General features: G+C 47.7%; 1 protein-coding gene and 1 long non-coding RNA gene across 2 annotated transcripts; one reads left to right on the plus strand and one right to left on the minus strand.

Annotated features, from left to right (window-relative positions):
* Positions 1 to 601: 601 nt before the first annotated feature.
* Positions 602 to 9577, minus strand: GJC3 (gap junction protein gamma 3). The gene is made up of 2 exons (XM_027527731.1): positions 9474 to 9577; positions 602 to 4192 (listed from the first exon to the last, which is right to left on the minus strand). The coding sequence occupies exon 2, from the start codon at positions 4189 to 4191 to the stop codon at positions 3364 to 3366; it is 828 nt and encodes a 275-aa protein (XP_027383532.1). The 5' UTR covers position 4192; positions 9474 to 9577; the 3' UTR covers positions 602 to 3363.
* Positions 7191 to 18401, plus strand: LOC113883767. The gene is made up of 3 exons (XR_003508737.1): positions 7191 to 7772; positions 12878 to 12951; positions 18047 to 18401. It is a non-coding gene; the product is annotated as an uncharacterized LOC113883767 (long non-coding RNA).
* The last annotated feature ends 186 nt before the right edge of the window (positions 18402 to 18587 follow it).

Below are 18587 nucleotides of genomic sequence, written 5' to 3' on the forward strand. Positions count from 1 at the left end.
CAGTTGTGTATTCTTCCCACTCTATTCCTTTTCTTATGAAAGAAATGTTTCATTCTTCTTGTGTCCCAAAATCAGATACTGCCTTTCCTGTAATATGCTCCATAACTGGTTACTAACGGTATGATCAGATGATTTGGAAAGGGGGTTCCTGTGGTCACTGTTTTGGGGTTTTGATGGAAGTTCTATACAATGTCTTAAATGTTTAAATTAGAAAACTGATAGCTGCATTTTCTTTGTGAATTGGAATACCATATTGAGAAGGAATCTGCGGGCATTCCCTGTGGCCCAGTGGTTAGGACTCTGTGCTGCACTGTGGAGCCCAATTCCATTCCTGGTCCCCGGTGGGGGGACTAAGACCCTGAGTCCCACAGGCTGCACAGTGCCGCCAAGCAGAGGAGAAAAAATAGAGAGAAGGAATCTGAGTCTTAAATATGAGCCAAGCAAGAAGAGGGGCTCTCATCTGTTACTGATGCAAACATGAGTATCTGTGGTGTCTGTGTATCTGTATGTCTGCCTTTGTTTTGAACTGTATCTCTTTAATGTCTCTGTGTCTTCAATCCTGCCATACTTCCGAAATGAGCATCCTTCTTTACTGAAAATATTGAGGCTCCCTAATTTACAATTTTATTCATATGGAATTTCAGGGGATCTCAATTGGCTAAACAATCTTAACAAAGAAGAACAAAGCAGGAAGATGGACACTTCCCAATTTCAAACATTATTACAAAGCTACAGTAATTAAAACGTGGTACTGCCATAAGAATAGATACATAGATCAATGGAATCAAATTGAGAATACAGAAACGATGCCATACATCACCAAGCAATTGATTTTCAACAATGGTGCCAAAAACTATTATATGTAGGGAAAATAAACTTTTCGACAAATAATGCTGGGACAGCTGGATATCTACATGGAGAAGAATGAAGCTGGACCCTGTCTCATAACATATACAAAAATTAATTCAAAATCAAAGACCTAAATGTAAAGCTAAAACTATAAAACTTTTAGAAGGAAAGTTAGATGTAAGCTTCATAGTCATGGACTAGGCAATAGTTTCTTAGCTATAACACCAAAATCATAAGCAACAAAAGAAAAAAATTGATAAACTGGATTTCATCAAAATTAAAAACCTGTGCATCAAAGGATGCTGTCAGTTAAATGAAAGACCACCCACTGAATGGAGAGAATATTTGGAATCATACTTGTGATGAGGATCACACAAGAAGAACTCAACAACAAAATTACAAACAACCCAATTTTTTTTAAATGGGCAAAGGATTTAAATAAACGTTCCTCCAAAGCAGCTGTACAAATGGCCAATAAGCACATGAAAAGATACTCAACATCACTAGTCATTAGGAAAATGCAAATCAAAACCACAATGAGATATCATTTCACCCACTAGGATGGCTAGAATTTAAAAATCAAACAGGGAAAAAAGATAATACGAAATGTTAGCAAGGATGTGGATAAACTGGAACCCATTTATACATTGCTACTAGGAGTGTAAAACAGTAACTGGTACAGCTGCTGTGGAAAAAAGTTAGACAGTCCCTTCACAGGTTAAACAACGTTACCATGTGCCCCAGTACCTTCACTCCCAGGTATCTACCAAAGAGACCAGAAAGTATGTGTTCGCACAGAAATTCGCACATGAATGTTCATGGCACCATTTTTCATAATAGCCCCAAAGTGGAAACAACCCAAATGTCCACAGCCTCTAAAATGAATAAATAAAATGTGGTATAGCCATACAATGAAATAACACTCAGTCATAAAAGGAATGAAGTGCATGATGCTAAGGGAAAGATGCCAGGCACGAAAGACCACACACTGCATGGGTCCATTTGTAGGTAAAGCCCACCCTAAGAAAATCTGTAGAGACAGAACATAGATTAGTGATTGCTTATGTCTGAACGGGTATGGGGATTTGGGGATAAAAGCTAAGTATTTTAGAGTTTCTTTTTGAGTTGATGAAATGTTCTTAAACTGTTGGTATTATGGATACACAGCTCTGTGACTATACTAAAAGTCATTGAATTGTATACTTCAAATGGGTGAATTATATGGTATGTAACCTACATCTCAATAATGCTATTTAAAAAGGGACACCATCAAGGAGAAATTCAGAATGATGCCAGTTGCTTTTTTCTTGGCTGGGCTCTGGTTATAACTAAATACCAGATTCTTTATGAAACACTGTGTAGCAGAAAGAAAACATTATTATTTTGATAGCTGTTGCCAGAGTGTCTTTGGGGAACCAGATGTCTTTCCTTCGGAATAAACCTTCCTAATTTACTGGAGGATCCTTTGAGATTCCATTTGCAAACCTGGAAACCGCTCTTTGTTGAGAATTTGAGGGCAAGGAAGAGCTGAGAAAGGAGATGTTTCTGCAAAAAGGTGGAAGGCTGGAAAGCTTTTGGACCGAAATGACTGAGAGACTCAATAAAAAAGCAGCCTGATACTCAGCATTAGATTACCTACTGAATCATACTGTGATATAAATGTTCCTTACTATTAGCCCTGAATCAGCAGTAATGATTTCTGTGTTATATTGAGGACTATGAATTTTAAAAAGTAGTCATAGTAATCTTCCAAAAGAGTGTAGCCAAGTGTTTGAATACATCAAATCTACATAAAGGACCCTGGGTTATATATGAGTGAAAAGCCAGGGTTTCTTAATAAGACCTATGCTGCGGGACTGGGCGCATTTTTGGTTACAGGACTTCGAAGGTGGGGGAGCAGAGGACGTGGACAGCTGGAAAGAGGAGGAGACCCATTGAGACAGGAAAGAGGATTGTCCTCAGCAACAGGAATGCCAGCTCGGTGGTCAGGATTTATTGTGCAGGACAGGGAAAGGTGCTGTTTTATGGAGGCTTCTGCTGGCCAACTCTGGAAACAAGCCTGTGAAAGCTGTGATGCTGACACCGGGGAATTCTGGTGAGAAGGCACGACAGGACTCTCCAAGGAAAAGCTTCGGACACCAGGTCTCACCCCCCACCCCACCATGGCTCTTGGATTCGCAGCCACAGCCTTTAATTTGCCATGGAGCTACACCCCCACTCACTGGATGTCTGGACCAAGAGCTGATCACGGGGTTTCCTTCACAGGGGAGCCAGGTGTCTTCATAACTCTGCAGAAGCTGAGACTTTTTCTAAGTGGGAAGAGACCTAAACGGAAGGGCAGGAGGTAAAATGCGCTGAGTACTCTGGCCCTGATTCATTGGAAGGAACCATCCAGCTGTTGGGTGGTCAGGACACATTTGCTGAGAACCTGCTTTTCTACTTTATAGCTTATGGGGGCGTTGTGCTCCCCAGAGGGTGAGGGACCCACCCTGGGGGACCTTCAGGATCCATACATCAGGGGCGGGCAGAAAGAGGGACCTCAGAGCCCCTCTCGCCTGCTTCTCCGGGCCGTTCTCTTATTTCCACCACTGGGAAGTTATCCGTGGGTGCCTTGCATCTTTTGGCACTCTGTGAAGTTGGGGAGTAATTAGAAGAGGGGGATTTGTGCCTCCAGATCCTCCACCATCTCCCCAGGCCCAGGAGGACAAGCTCCAAAAGCGTGAACAAGAGACAGAGCCCCGTAACCCCAAACATGGTCTTCAAGAAGATGCTCTTCTCAGAGGGGCGAGAGAGGTAACAGTTGGTACTGCCAAGGCAGGGCTCTAGACGACACACAAAGGAACTGGGCATCCTGAACCCGTACAGGTGGTACTGCCCCCCCAAGGCTGCCCCCTCAAGGGCCAGTCGCACCCCGAGCTGTGCCACGTAGGCCCAGAGCAGCCTGGAGCTGCCAGCCCTCGAGGCCTCTCCGCCCTTCTCCCCTTGGCTCAGCGTCTCTTCTTCCGTCTTCACCTTTTCCGATGCCTCCCAGTGCCAGATGACGTGATACAGAATGAAACCCATGTAGAGGGCGCTGGGCACAGCCACCAGCGTGACCTGGAAGGCCCAGAAGCGCAGCGGGGAGAGGGGGTGGAAGGCATCGTAGCACACGGCCTTGCAGCCCGCCTGCTGAGTGTGACACACGAACTCGCTCTGCTCCTCGCCGCCGCCGAAGACCCCCGTCCCGCCGGCGGCCAGCAGCACCAGGCGGAGCCCCAGGAGCGCGGGAAGCAGGAGGCGGCCCACGGGGGTGGGGTGCCGGCTTTCCTCCGCTGCCACCCGCCTCAGGAAGCTGCCGCACATCCTGTTAGGAAGCAGAGGACAGCGGTGAGCCTCGGTGCGCTGCGCGCCGGGCCCCAGGAGAAGCGCCGGGCCGCTCTTCACTCCCGATCCAAGGATGGGTAGGGCAGGCTTGCTTGCTCCTCCCCGAGAACCTGGTTGATCAGATACCACGACCTGACTGTACCTCTTTGTAGTTATGGAGTCATCTCTCTAAAATACTAATTGTGAATGAGTGTGGCTGTGACTTTCTTTTCTTGCCCCTTCCAGTGCTGCTGGGAATTCTGGTGAGAAGGCATGACAGGACTCCAAGGAAAAGCTTCGGAGGCCAGTACCCCCCCATCCACCCACCCACCACGGCTCTTAAATTTGCAACCACAGCCTTTAATTTGCCATGGAGATAAGCCCCCACTCACTGGATGTCTGGACCAAGAGCTGATCACAGGGTTTCCTTCACAGGGGAGCCAGGTATCCATAATTCTGCAGAAGCTGAGACTTTCTAAGTGGGAAGAGACCTAAATGGAAGGGCTGGATGGGAGGGAGCAGAGACAGGCTCTGCTCTCCACCTGCAGGGAGAGCAGAGCCTGTCTTTGTCTTTCTCTTTCCCTCCCTTCCTCTCTCGCTTCCCAAAGGCTGAATAGTCAGAGTCCTCTGAAAACCGCTGCCTCCCCAGACCCCGGTGCTCACAGGCTGCCTGTCTGGCCTCTGCTCCCCTCACAGTGGGGAGACTGAGAAGAGGTTAGGTCAGGGGGGGTCAGTGGGGGTCCAGTGAACAGAGCGAGTGTTGAGGCTTGTCTGGTCTGATGTTCCAAGCAGCTTAGGAAAGAACACTTGGAAGAAGACCCAGCAGAATCTACTAGTTAAATGTCACGGGGTTTGGGCCAAAGCCAGAGCTGACTGGACAAAATTCGAAAACTCGACCCTGCTTTGTCATTGCTCTTTGGGCTTGTATTTCCCTCGTGGTGAGACGTGACTGGAGTCGAGGACAGGCTGCAGAACTCCTTCACTTCTCGGGACAGAATGCCATCACACCGTGAGGCCAGTTTGCCACTTTTCATCTCCTCTCAGCAGCCCTCAACATCCAACTGCTCTTCTAACTCTCCTCCATCAGCCCAAACGCTCACACACCTGGTTCCCCTGACTTACAGAAGAGAAAATAGAGACTATAATGTGAAACCCTGCAGCTACTTCTTTTATCTTCACAGTCACATCCTGATGTAGCATCTTCGAGAAACAAGTGTCTTTCCACTTGTCCAAGGCAACCCTCCCTTTCAAATCTATGTCCCTGGGGCACTCCTTCCAGCTACTTTGAGGATTTGACCCCCAAATTACCTTTCCTGTAATTCCGACCATCCTTGTTTCCTCTCCGACATTGAACTGGCTTCAGTTTCTTCCAGTTAAGTCTAATATTAGTAACCTGAATTTCTAAGTTAATATGGCAGCAAGTGCAACATGCCTAATTGCTCTCTTATCAGCTATTATAATACCCAGGGAGATGCACAAAACAATCTTAAATGATTATTAGTGTTATAAAGTATAGATAAGAACGGGCCATATGCCAGAACTTAGGGAGAATGGTCACTTGTGTGCAATCAAAAGAGATATTGAGATGCCTCCAAGAGACAGTTCTGAGGGCTTCAATTGACCAAAGAATTATGTCACCATCCACCAACTGTGTGAAGCCATATTTTGAGCCACTCAGAATCCGAGTTTGAACCTCTGCCTGCCCCCTCAGTCCCTCTCTTCCTTCTTTGTCACAGACTGTGAAAACTCCAAGCGTATCAGGCTGCTGAAAATTCTTTTCAGTAAAATTGGGTTAAAATTTTAAAAGAAATTTATTCCAGTCTCTAGAAAGATGCAAAACTGGTCCCATGACTAAAGATGGCAGATTGAAGATAAAAGGTTATCCCCTCTCATCCCTAACACTCCTCGAAAATGAGAGTAAATGGATCTTTATGAGTGCACCCACTACAAAGAGAGCAGAAGAGCATCGGAATGATCCCTGAAGGCAATAGAAAAGGTTCTGGAGAAAACTCAGTCAGCATGCTAGAAAGCACACTGGATAATTCTTTCAGAATTCAAAGGAAGAAGATGAATAAAAATAATAAAAGGTAAATAGATATGGATCAAAAGCAACAGTTAGAACTGGACATGGAACAACAGACTGGTTCCAAATAGGAAAAGGAGTACGTCAAGGCTGTATATTGTCACCCTGCTTATTTAACTTATATGCAGAGTACATCATGAGAAACGCTGGGCTGGAGGAAGCACAAGCTGGAATCAAGATTGCCGGGAGAAATATCAATAACTTCAGATATGCAGATGACACCACCCTTATGGCAGAAAGTGAAGAGGAACTAAAAAGCCTCTTGATGAAAGTGAAAGAGGAGAGTGAAAAAGTTGGCTTAAAGCTTAACATTCAGAAAACAAAGATCATGGCATCCGGTGCCATCATTTCATGGCAGATAGATGGGGAAACAGTGGAAAGAGTGGCTGACTTTATTTTTCTGGGCTCCAAAATCACTGCAGATGGTGACTGCAGCCATGAAATTAAAAGATGCTTACTCCTTGGAAGGAAAGTTATGACCAACCTAGACAGCATATTAAAAAGCAGAGACATTACTTTGCCAACAAAGGTCCGTCTAGTCAAGGTTATGGTTTTTCCAGTGGTCGTGTATGGATGTGAAAGTTGGACTGAAAAAAGCTGAGTGCCGAAGAATTGATGCTTTTGAACTGTGGTGTTGGAGAAGACTGTTGAGAGTCCCTTGGACTGCAAGGAGATCCATCCAGTCCATCCTAAAGGAGATCAGTCCTGGGTGTTCATTGGAAGGACTGATGTTGAAGCTGAAACTCCAATACTTTGGCCACTTGATGCGAAGAGCTGACTCATTGGAAAAGACCCTGATGCTGGGAAAGATTGAGGGCAGGAGGAGAAGGGGACGACAGAGGATGAGATGGTTGGATGGCATCATCGACTCGATGGACATGGGTTTGGGTGGACTCCGGGAATTGGTGATGGACAGGGAGGTCTGGTGTGCTGCAGTTCATGGGGTCGCAAAGAGTTGGACATGACTGAGCAACTGAACTGAAAATCTGTTTATAATTTGGAAATCAAGACAACAATAAAGTCGCTAGATGTATTAGATGGGAAAGCTTAGCGAAAGCTTTCCTTAGAAAGGAGTGATTTTTCCATAAATGTTTCAGTTTTGTTTGGTGACTGAGGTCCACAGCGAACCAAAAGAGAGGTCAAGTTTCAAGGCTGGTCCTGGGTTTCTCAGCCTCAGCACTGTTGACATTTGGGGCCTGTGTCTTTAGTGTGGGGCCTGTCAGAGGAGAGCTGGCCCATGAGCTGTAAGACCTTTAGCAGCGCCCCTGGCCTCTGTCCACTAGATGCCAGCAGTGCACACAACCCCCACAACGGTCTCCAATCAATGCTAAGCGTCCCCTGGGGCGCAGATCGCTCCAGGCTGAGAACCGCTGCTTTCGGGTAGCACTGATCCATCACCTGTCCACTCTTGGCTTCAGGTACCAGCTCGTAAAGCAAGACATCTGTACCAGAGCATCTCCAAGGGCTTTTGCAGGGCAGATCATCGGCCCATTTCCAGGTCGGTCGTACACCCTCCCGTGATGATGCCTCCAGCCCCGCCACTGCTGAGTTCAAAGGGTCCTAGCACTTGTGGGGGTGGGCAGCACTGAGCTCTGAGGGTTTCTGCCTCAGCTCTCCCGTCAAGTCACCAGACTAAATGCTAATTTAGTAAACTCTCACCCTCATCTCATTTCAAAGTGCAGCTCCAAACACACATCTCCCCAGCAGACCTGGGATTTAACAGAGAGCGGAGAAGGCAATGGCACCCCACTCCAGTACTCTTGCCTGGAAAATCCCAAGGACGGGGAAGCCTGGTGGGCTGCAGTCCGTGGGGTCGCGAAGAGTCGGACACAACTGAGTGATTTCACTTTCACTTTTCACTTTCATGCATTGGAGAAGGAAATGGCAACCCACTCCAGCGTTTTTGCCTGGAGAATCCCAGGGACGGGGGAGCCTGGTAGGCTGCCATCTATGGGGTTGCACAGAGTCGGACACGACTAAAGCGACTTAGCAGCAGCAGCAGCAGGCCCAGCATGTTCCAAGTGTCAGGAGTTTGAGTGGTTTCCAGAAGCCCTGTCTCTGTTCTTCTCTCTTGCCCATGCCCACCCCAGACCTGTAGCCAAACACCCAGATGTTCTCTGGGAGGCTCTCAGAACTGAGCTGAGGTCTCCAGGTTTCCCCACAGAGGGAGAGAACAGGAAAAAGCAGGACAAGAGGACTTGCTTGAGAACCCCTGGTTTGGAGCACCCTTCCGTGTCCTTTACGCCACGGCTGTTACCACCAGCACAGGGCTTATTCCACACACATTCCAGGGCCTAGAGTGTGTAGGCAGTAAATATCCTGCCCCATCTTCCCAAGTCTGCAGACCAGGGGAAGTTTCTGATAAACTAAAGCCCAAATATAGCCACCCCTCCTCCCCTGCTTTCCTGGGACCCCCTGCTTTCCCCATCTATTCCAGCCATCCCCTGCCCACCCTTCTCGTTCTCTGAGACCCTCTCCCTCCTCCCAGAAACATATCTTTGCCCACAGTGGGTCAGAGACCCCAGGCCAAACTATGGGACCCAGAGAGCTGAGAGCTCAGCATTGTTGAGAAAGCTCGAGAGACCTCTCTGTTTCTGGAAGGGGAGAAATAGTTGGCAAATCAATTTATTCAAGAGGGGGTTGGCAGGACCTAAACTCTGTCAAGATATTAGAAGCAGTTCCTATGAGTTCAAGAATTGGGAGAACGAGGAAAGCCCAGAGTTGGAGGAGATTTTCAAATATATAAACATATTTTTTTAATTCCATCATGATTTTGTTAAGAATTTTTCTGAGCATCTCTTTTTTGGGGGGGAGAAAAATTCCAGGATTCCATAGGTGGCAGAAGCCACCTCTGGAGAGAGTTAAGACTCAACATGGCCATGAAGGAAGGGTGTCCACTGAGGCCAGTGCTGGGCCCAGCCCCTGCCTCCAGCTCACCCCACCTGGCCTTGAAAGCATTCTAAATCTTTTGCTAAAGGGTGGTTAAGGGTGCAGCGGCCCTGGCATCCCCAGGTGTGCAGAACCGCAGGCCATATCCCAGGCTTAGTGAGTCAAGACTGAATGTTAATGTTACCCCATCGTGGGCGGTGGGCGTGAGCATTAGAATTGCAACTGAGCAGCCCAGAGCCCGGGGTGGCCCCCTCCGCTACCCCAGGCCCTGGGCCGGGCCAGCCCAGCCTTGAGCTGCCCCAGCACTCACCTGGCAGCTTCGAGCCAAAGCACCCGCAGCAGAGGAAAGAGGCAGACAGAAAAGTCCTCAGGCCGGAGCCTGCAGGGTCCTCGCTCTCCCCCAGGCCCTGCCTCCCTCCACCACCCACTCCTTCCCCCACCCCTTGTCATTCCTGGCAGCCTTATGCAGGGTCAAAGAAATGCAGCCAGAGGGGCAGGCAGCCCAGCTGCTAAAGAATGGACTCCGGAGAACAACCGTCTGTTGTCGAGGGTCAGGGGTACATCATCTACATGAACTGAAATGGGGAGAGCATCCGAAAGGAGGCAGAGGCTTTGGCGTCTTTTCAGTGTGGGGGCTGGCAGGCAACAACAGAGAGCATTCCCTACAGTTGTCTTGGCTGGGAGAAATAACGCGGGCCTCCCCCATAGCCCGATGGGCGTCTGCCTGCTCCTTGTCCTCTCAGCAGCTCAGGGATCCCAAACCCTGGGAGAATTCCAACACTTGAGTTCCAGATACCGCCCCTGTGCAGATGCGGGGCATCGTGCCACTATTTTCTAGCATTTAATATTTTTACGGAGAACTTCAAGTCCAGCTTGGTAATCTTCACCTTTTAAGCCATTTGATCTTTTTACAGTTTGCCAGATGAATTTTTTTCTTTTTTTTGGGGGGGTGGGGGGGTGGGGGGGGGGTGGGCGGTGCCCACACTGCATGGTTTTCAGGATCTCAGTTCCCCGACCAGGGATTGAACCCTCTGCAGTGAGAGCATGGCGCCCTAACCACTGGACAGCCAGAGAATTCTCAAATGAACGTTTTACCTTGGAAGCCTGTTCACTCCTCCAGGGGATACTATTCAGCAGGACTTCAGAAACCTCTCACTGGCTCTCTTCTGTTCACATCTGGTCCACAGGAAATACTGATGCATCTCTAGGCCAAAAAACTCTGGGCACGTAGGCCGTATCCAGCGCAACCACACCGCCTTCCGTTCATCTGCTGGATATCCTATCTCTTGCCTCTCTGATTTATCAGTCCAGGGCCCACCCATTGGACTCTTTCTGGGCATGAGATGCAGGCAGAAGGCAGCATCCTCTTCCAGACCTTTCCATTGGGAAGAACTAAAAGCACATCTCTTTCCCAAGTAGCTTCCCTCCAGGGTCTTCCCTGGTGACCCAGTGGTTATGACTCCGTGCTTCTACTGCAGGGGGTGCAGGTTCAATCCCTGGCTGGGAAACTACTAAGATCCCACATGCCTCGCAGCATGGCCAAAATAAAAATTCAAACTGAAGATAACAACAACACCAAGAAAAAAGCAAAGTAGCTTCTCTCCAGAGTTAGCCCTCTTTGCCTTTAATTTCCAACAATTCAGCATAGATGTGGGCATAGAGTTTGAGTGTCATAATTGCTGTTCATTTGGTTTTCCTTTGAAATACTGCATCTCAGACTAGCAGCCACTTTAGAATGTCCTACGTATTGTATTTTCCAAAACATTGCATCTTGAAATCCCAGTCCGAATTGCCAATATCTTCTTACACCAACATTTATTCAGTGCATATAAGTGATGGATATAAGTGCTAAGTGGTTATTAACTCATACTTCATAACAACCTTATGAAGTACATACTATTACTACCCTCTTATAGGGGAGAGAAATAAAGAACTGAGAAGTTGAGTAACTTATAAAAGGTCAACCAACTAATGAATGGAGAAGCTGGGATTTGGATAAGCAATCTGGCTGTAGATAGCAAACCCTTAAACACTACTATGCTGCTAGCCTGCTCATATTTCAAATTACCAGCCTTTAAAGACCTATTAATGGTAAATCCACTATAATTTCATACCCTCATGAAAATAAAAACCCTCTGCTTACATTTTCCACATCTTAATGACTAATTCTGCCATCCACCCTGGATCCCAACCAAAACCTATGATGTCATCACTGACAGCTTCTCCTTCATTGAGCACATCTTAAGAGTCTACCAGTTGTGGAGATTCTGTCCCTTGAATTAAGAAGACGCCTTAGTTCAAGACTGAATTACTGAAACAGCTTCTGTTTCTAGATTTCTCTACCCCTCATCCATTCTCAGCATTGCAGACAGAATATTTAACTCAATTCTTATTTAAATTTAACAACATCTTTACCAGTTTCTTTGCTCTGGTTGCTTCTTGAATGTCATACCTTCCTTCTGGATTAAATCTTATTCTCCTTTTCCGTGTGTGTGTGTTCATCTTAACTATTTTGTGTTCAGTTCAATCGTGTGAAATATATTCACATTTTGGTTCAGTGGATTTCCAACTCTTTCATCTCGTAAAACTGGAATTCTGTCCCCATTTCACCCTCTTGACACCATTCCGTTTTCTATTCCTATGAATTTGACTACTTTAGACTCTTTACATCAGTAGAATCATACAGCATTTGTGACTGGCTTATTTTCAGTTCAGTTTAGTCACTCAGTCACATCCGACTCTTTGCGACCCCATGAACTGCAGCATGCCAGGCCTCTCTGTCCATCACCAACTCCCAGAGTCCACCCAAACCCATGTCCATTGAGTTGGTGATGCCATCCAACCATCTCATCCTCTGTCGTCCCCTTCTCCTCCTGCCCTCAATCTTTCCCAGCATCAGGGTCTTTTCAAATGAGGCAGCTCTTCGTATCAGGTGGCCAAAGTATTGGAGTTTCAGCTTCAACATCAGTCCTTCCAATGAACACTCAGGAGTGATCTCCTTTAGGATGGACTGGTTGGACCTCCTTGCAGTCAAAGGGACTCTCAAGATTCTTCTCCAACACCACAGTTCAAAAGCATCAATTCTTTGGTGCTCAGCATTCTTTATAGTCCAACTCTCTGTCTTCAAGGTTCATTCATGTTGTAACATCTATCAGAACTTCAGTCCTTTCTAAGGTTGAATAGTATTCCACTGCATGTATGTATGTGCAACATTTTGTTTATTCATTCATCCATTGATGAATTGTTAGGTTTTTTCCACCTCTTGGTTATTGTGAGTAATGCTGCTATGAACATGCTGCTGCTGCTGCTAAGTCACTTCAGTCGTGTTCGACTCTGTGCGACCCCATAGACGGCAGCCCACCAGGCTCCCCCATCCCTGGGATTCTCCAGGCAAGAACACTGGAGTGGGTTGCCATTTCCTTCTCCAATGCATGAAAGTGAAAAGTGAAAGTGAAGTCGCTCAGTCGTGTCCGACTCTTGGTGGCCCCATGGACTGCAGCCAACCAGGCTCCTCCGTCCATGGGATTTTCCAGGCATGAGTACTGGAGTGGGGTGCCATTGCCTTCTCTGGCTATGAACATAGGTGTGCTAAATTTTTTTCTTCTTGAAGCACAACCTTTGGTAGTTCTACCAGGGAACTGTTTAAGGTTAAACTCTTTGTTTTCTTCCTTTTTTTATTGACGTATAGTTGCTATACATTATTATATGTTTCAGGTGTATAACATAGGGGCCATGAAGCCAGGAATTCAAGAGTTCCCTCCTTTTCCAGACTTTATAGACTGACTTTGGTAAGTCTATAGATTTCCTTTATAGACTTCACCTGTGGCGAGATCATGGCAGAGTATGCTGTGACCCCATGTTGCATACAGGCCAGGAGGAGAACAATCGGAGTATGTTTTGTAAGATTCTTATACTGCGTGTGATGGTCTGATATCCCTTGCAGGTAAACTGCAATAAGATGAAAATGTAAAATGTACAGTATTATACAGTCAAGAAAGGATTGTAGCTAATGGGCAACCAAGGAGACAAAATAGAATTATAAACATATGATCAGTTCATCCAAAAGAAGGCAGAAGAGGAAAGAAAGGGAACAAATAAAGCGTATGAGACAAATAGCAACATGGGAAGTTTGAATTTAACCATGTGAATAACCACACGAGGTGTAAATGGTCACGCCACTTCAATTTACAGGCAGAGAGACAGACTGAGTAAAGCAAGACCTACTCATATGCTAAGTACAAATAACCCACGTTTTAACTTTCTTTCTCTATTTGTGGCCGTGCTGGGTCTTCATTGCTATGCAGGCTTTTCTCCAGTTCAGCAAGTGGGGCTGTTCTCAAGTTGCGGTGCTCGGGTCTCTCACTGCAGTGGCTCCTCTTGTGGTGGTGCACAGGCTGAGCTGCTCCACGGCATGTGAGAACGTCCTGGATCAGGGATTGAACCCGGGTCTCCTGCACTGGCAGGCAGATTCTTTACCTCTGAGCCACGAGGGAAGTCCTTAACCCACTTTCTAATTTCACATGTGGACCAGAAGTAAAAGGATGGAAACATATACTATGCTGACACAAAGCAAAAGAAATCCTGAGGGGCATTATTAATATCAATTAATATTAATAGTAACAGCAAAAATATTACCAGGGATAAAGAGGTCATTCCATTATTATAAAGGGACCAATTCATCAAACCCTGAACATTTACACTCCTAATAACAGAGTTAGGTGACTAGCAAGGAAACCAAGGTCCAGACAGTTTGAATCACTTGTGAAGGTCACTCAGGCAGCAAGTGGAAGAGGCAGGGTGGGAACCAAGGGTGGCTCTAGAGTCTGACGTCCCCCTCCGCTAAGCCTCGGAGGAGCCACTGCATCAGGGGCCTTCAGCTCGTCTCTGCTGATGGCATGCGGTCACCTCCTTGGAAAATCAGAACTGGGAGCCCACCTTTCGGGGCCTCGCAGATGGTCCAGACCCAGTGGCCAAAGTCCTTGTCTAACTGAAGAGGGGGTGGAAGCTGGGGAGAAACACAGGACTCGGGGAACAGGCACACTTTTCAAAGTCGCCTGGATTTCTCCCGATTCCTCAATGGCTCCATTTATAAATGTCCACAGTGCCCTGGGCAGCGTGGGTATCAGGGGAGGAGGTTAAGGTTGGTGCTGGAGGTTGGGGGAGGGGGCTTCTGCCCAATTCTTTCTAAGCTTCTGACAGGACCCTAAAGCACCAAGACAAACTTCTCTTTCACAGTAAGTTCTGAGGATTGGTGCCAGGAAGGGAGCCCCCAGGGGTACCGAGAAGTCATCCCATTTCTTTATTCCACCAGACAAGGCCTTCTTTGTCTCCCTCCTCCCACCAGATGAGACCGGCCTCCTCCCACAGCTGTATGCTGACGAAACGTGCCAAGCCCTGGAGCAGCAGCATGCCCGGGGTGCAGGGGTCACCCAAGGGTGGGGGCAGAAGGAGGCCTGGCCTCTCCCTCCCTCTCTCCACAGCTGGATGGATCTGTCTGCGTGGGGGGACAGTGAGAGACCACCAGGAACGAGGGTGGGGGAGGAGTCAGGAGAAGGAAAGAATCGCATTGCACGGCACTGGGCCTGGGAGACCACGTGACCTAGAGAGAAGGCAGATACGCTGGTCCTGGGAAGGTGTATATGACCTCTGGGACATAGAAGGGACCACACAGGTAAGAGATGGAGTTCCCAGGGTGACGAGGATGAAGGGAGATCCCAGGTGCCGAGAGCAACCTGTCAAACCCAAGATTCCTGAATGTCTTGTGATGAGATTCAAATGACTGGTGAGGCAGTTGAATAAGAACATAGAAAAGTAATAACCATCAGCTCCATTAAAAATAAAAAGTTGTGTGAGAAAGTAAAATGATTATAGCTCACTACACAGCAGAGCTGTGGATGTATTACAGTCATAATAATGAAAATAATGAAGACCTAGCCTAAGTTCTCATATAAGGTATTTTATTGGGAAGATGGATCATGGGAAATGGACGTGTATACTGAAGGCTAGGAAAGGATGAAGGAAAATCATCATTTTCCAGGATGTTGACTTAATAATGAAACGTCAAGAAAGCATTGAGAGACAAGGAGGTAAATGTCTTCAAAGTAACCAGCTGGAAGATAAGAAAAATCACTGCATGAAAAATAAGGAGAAAATATTCTTAAAAACCATATGACTTTGCGTAAACCAAACACTGAAAAAAAATACTTATGGTCTCAAGCAAAGAATTTTGACTGAAAAATAATTAACGGGAAAAGGGAAGAATTGCAAAAAGATCATGTACTTGGAAGTAACAGTGTGGAAGTTTATTTAAAACAAAAAATGTGCAGGAATTCCCCAGCGGTCCAGTGATTAGAAGCCCGTGCTCTCCCGCCGTGGGCACAGGCTCAATCCCCGATCGGAGAACTAAGATCCCACACGCCAAGGAACAACTAAGCCTGCACACAGCTACTGAGCCCCTGTGCCACAACTAGGGAGTCCGTGCGCCGCAACGAAAGATCTCGGGTGCCACGAATAAGACCCGACTCAGCCGAATAAATAAATATTTTTTAAAAAGAAGAAGAAGGCCTACATCTGGATTTGGTCCTTGTCCTGAGCGCCCCAGGGAAACACTGGCCTGGATAAATGCCACGGTCCTGTAGGTCTGTCTCATAGCGGTGTTTATTCTCACCCCATACTCAATAGACAATACATGGAAATGCCATCCTTAATCATTAGTCATGGGGGTTCCCTGGTGGTCCAGTGGTAAGACTCCGTGCTCCCAACGCAGGCGGCCTGAGTTCAACCCCCCGTTAGGGATCTAGATCCCACATGCCGCAACTAAGGGTTTGCACACAGAGACTAAAGATCCCACGTGCTGCATGCAGGCCCAATGCAGCCAAATAAAGAAATTTTTTTAATTTATTTATTTTAATTGGAGGCTACTTACTTTACAATATTGTAGTGATTTTGCCATACATTGAAACATGTATATTATCATATGTGAAACAGACCTTCAGTCCAGGTTCATTGCATGAGACAGGGTGCTCAGGGCTGGTGCACTGAGAAATGTTTAAATAATAATAATTAGTCATGGAAGAGGAACCAAGTAACTCAGAAAGAAATAACACAGCGAGTGATAGTTCAAAGCAACATTTGTTCTGACCTTTGAACAAACAAAGTATAACTTGACAGGAGGAAATTTGTGGACCAGTGAGAAGATCCAGGGCCCCCGTGAACAGGCCAGGGCTGAGGCCAATTGGAATGTGAGACCCACACCACCTATACGACAGGAGATGCGGGCCGGGGTGGGCAAGAGGAGGAAACCTCAGAATACCTGAGTCCTGGCCAGGGGTGGGGACAAGGAAAGGGCACACAGCCACTCAGACAGCCAGAGAAACTTCCTGGAGGGGTTTGGATTTCAGGGGAAGCCTAAGACAGCTTGCCAAGATGAGGCAAAAGATTGTTCCTGACCAGCCAACTGTGAGACAGCCGAGATATGAGGGCAGCAAGATGCTGACAAAGGAAGCAACCCGAGGGCAGGGCAGGACCATCGGCAGTGACTGGGCACTGCAGGGAGGAAGGAGGGGTCCAGAGAGCCGAGTGTGGTCCTGCCTCGGCCACCTCCTGTCCACCCAGCAAAGACCCACCAGTGGATTCTCCAGCAGGTGGGACCATCGTCAAGTGCAGTTGAGAATGCCCCACCCCAGGAGGGGCTCGTTGCCACAAATTACCTCCTTCTCAATAGTTCCTCAGCCATTTTAGAAGAGCGTGTTGCTCTGTATTTGAGGGACCCCACTGCAGACAGCCCATCAACTCCCAGGAGTGCATGGAAAAACCTGCATTTGCATGTGATGGGCTTTCTCTGTATCCTATGTTTTATTTTATGCATTAAACATTATCTTGCGAATTCTCTGGCGGTCCAGTGGTTAGGGCTCTGCGCTCTCGCTGCTGAGAACTCAGGTTCAATCCCTGGTTGGGGAATTAAGATCTGCGTGGAGCAGCCAAAAAAAAACTTACCTTGAAGGAAATTTTTTAATTTATTTTATCAGTCAGTAGAGTCGCTCAGTCACGTCCGACTCTTTGTGACCCCATGGACTGCAGCACACCAAGTTTCCCTGTCCATCACCAACTCCCAGAGTTTGCTCAAACTCATGTCCATCAAGTGGTGATACCATCCAACCATGTCATCCTCTGTCATCCCCTTCTCCTCCTGCCTTAAGTCTTTCCCAGCATCAGGGTCTTTTCGCATCAGGTGGCCAAAGTATTGGAGTTTCAGCTTTAGCATCATAAAATTTCTTTTATAAATAAATAAAATTTTAACATTAAAAAATAATAATTATCTTGAGAATAACTAGCAAGGGAGTAGCTCGCTGTGCTGTGCTGTGCTTTGTCACTCAGTCATGTCCAACTCATGTCTCAGAACTGTAGCCCACCAGGCTCCTCTGTCCACGGGGATAGGACTAGGCAAGAATACTGGAGTGGGTTGCCATGCCCTCCTCCAGGGGAATCTTCCCAACCCAGGAATCAAACCCAGGTCTCCCGTGTTGTGTGTGGATTCTTTACCATCTGAGCCACCAGGGAAGCCTGAGTAGATGGCATAAAAGGCTAAGAACTGCTAACCGAGAGGGATGGGTGTGCAGAGAATACAGACTGGGACTGAAAAGACACGATCAAGGAATGTGCCTCGTTCCTTGGACACTGGGCGCCCATAGGATTGTGGCCCCAAAACTCTGACTCAAGCCTCCCTTTTGCATTTACCATCCTACCACCCAACTGCTCGATCCGTTTCCACCAAGTCGGCCTCAGTGCCCCTCAAGTAGGTCTGGTGCCATCTCTTTTTGTCTTTGCTTGCGGATCCATTGATCTGTTTTTCTAAATGTTCATTGATTGTCTTCTTGCTGCCAGGCACTGCACCATGCAACTGGTCCTGGGTACACCTGTGCCGCCACCAGATGCCACAGGGGACGCTGGGCGCCCCCGGGGCTACTGCTGCCCCACTGCCTCCAGGAGCCACCAAGACCCCCAGGATGGGTCGTCTGCTGCAGCTGCTTCTCTGATTCACTGACCCCTGAGTCGGTGTCCAGGGAGAGAGCGGCTGCTCCCCTGAGCCCGGGCCACGTGCGCCTGTTCTGCTGCTGGGGGCGCCACACAAGGGGCCTCTGGCTGTGCCCGCTTCCCTGATGGAAATGCTGGGCCAGGAGGCAGAGCTCTGGCAGAGCAGCGGGGGTGGGTGGGGTGGGGAGGGGGTCACACCCGGGCTGGGGTCTACCCAGGCCCAGGCTTTGCCAGCGGGGAAGGGTGAAGCGTGGCTTGACAATACCCAGCTCCCTCTATGAACCCCGGGGTGGGGATGTCAGAGAGGCTAGAAGGGTGACACACGCCCCAGACATCTGCCACTTGCCACACACACACCCAGCCCACTGACATTCTTCCACACTGGGGTACC

The sequence above is a fragment of the Bos indicus x Bos taurus genome, chromosome 25, assembly GCF_003369695.1.
Source record: "Bos indicus x Bos taurus breed Angus x Brahman F1 hybrid chromosome 25, Bos_hybrid_MaternalHap_v2.0, whole genome shotgun sequence".
Taxonomy (NCBI): domain Eukaryota; kingdom Metazoa; phylum Chordata; class Mammalia; order Artiodactyla; family Bovidae; genus Bos; species Bos indicus x Bos taurus.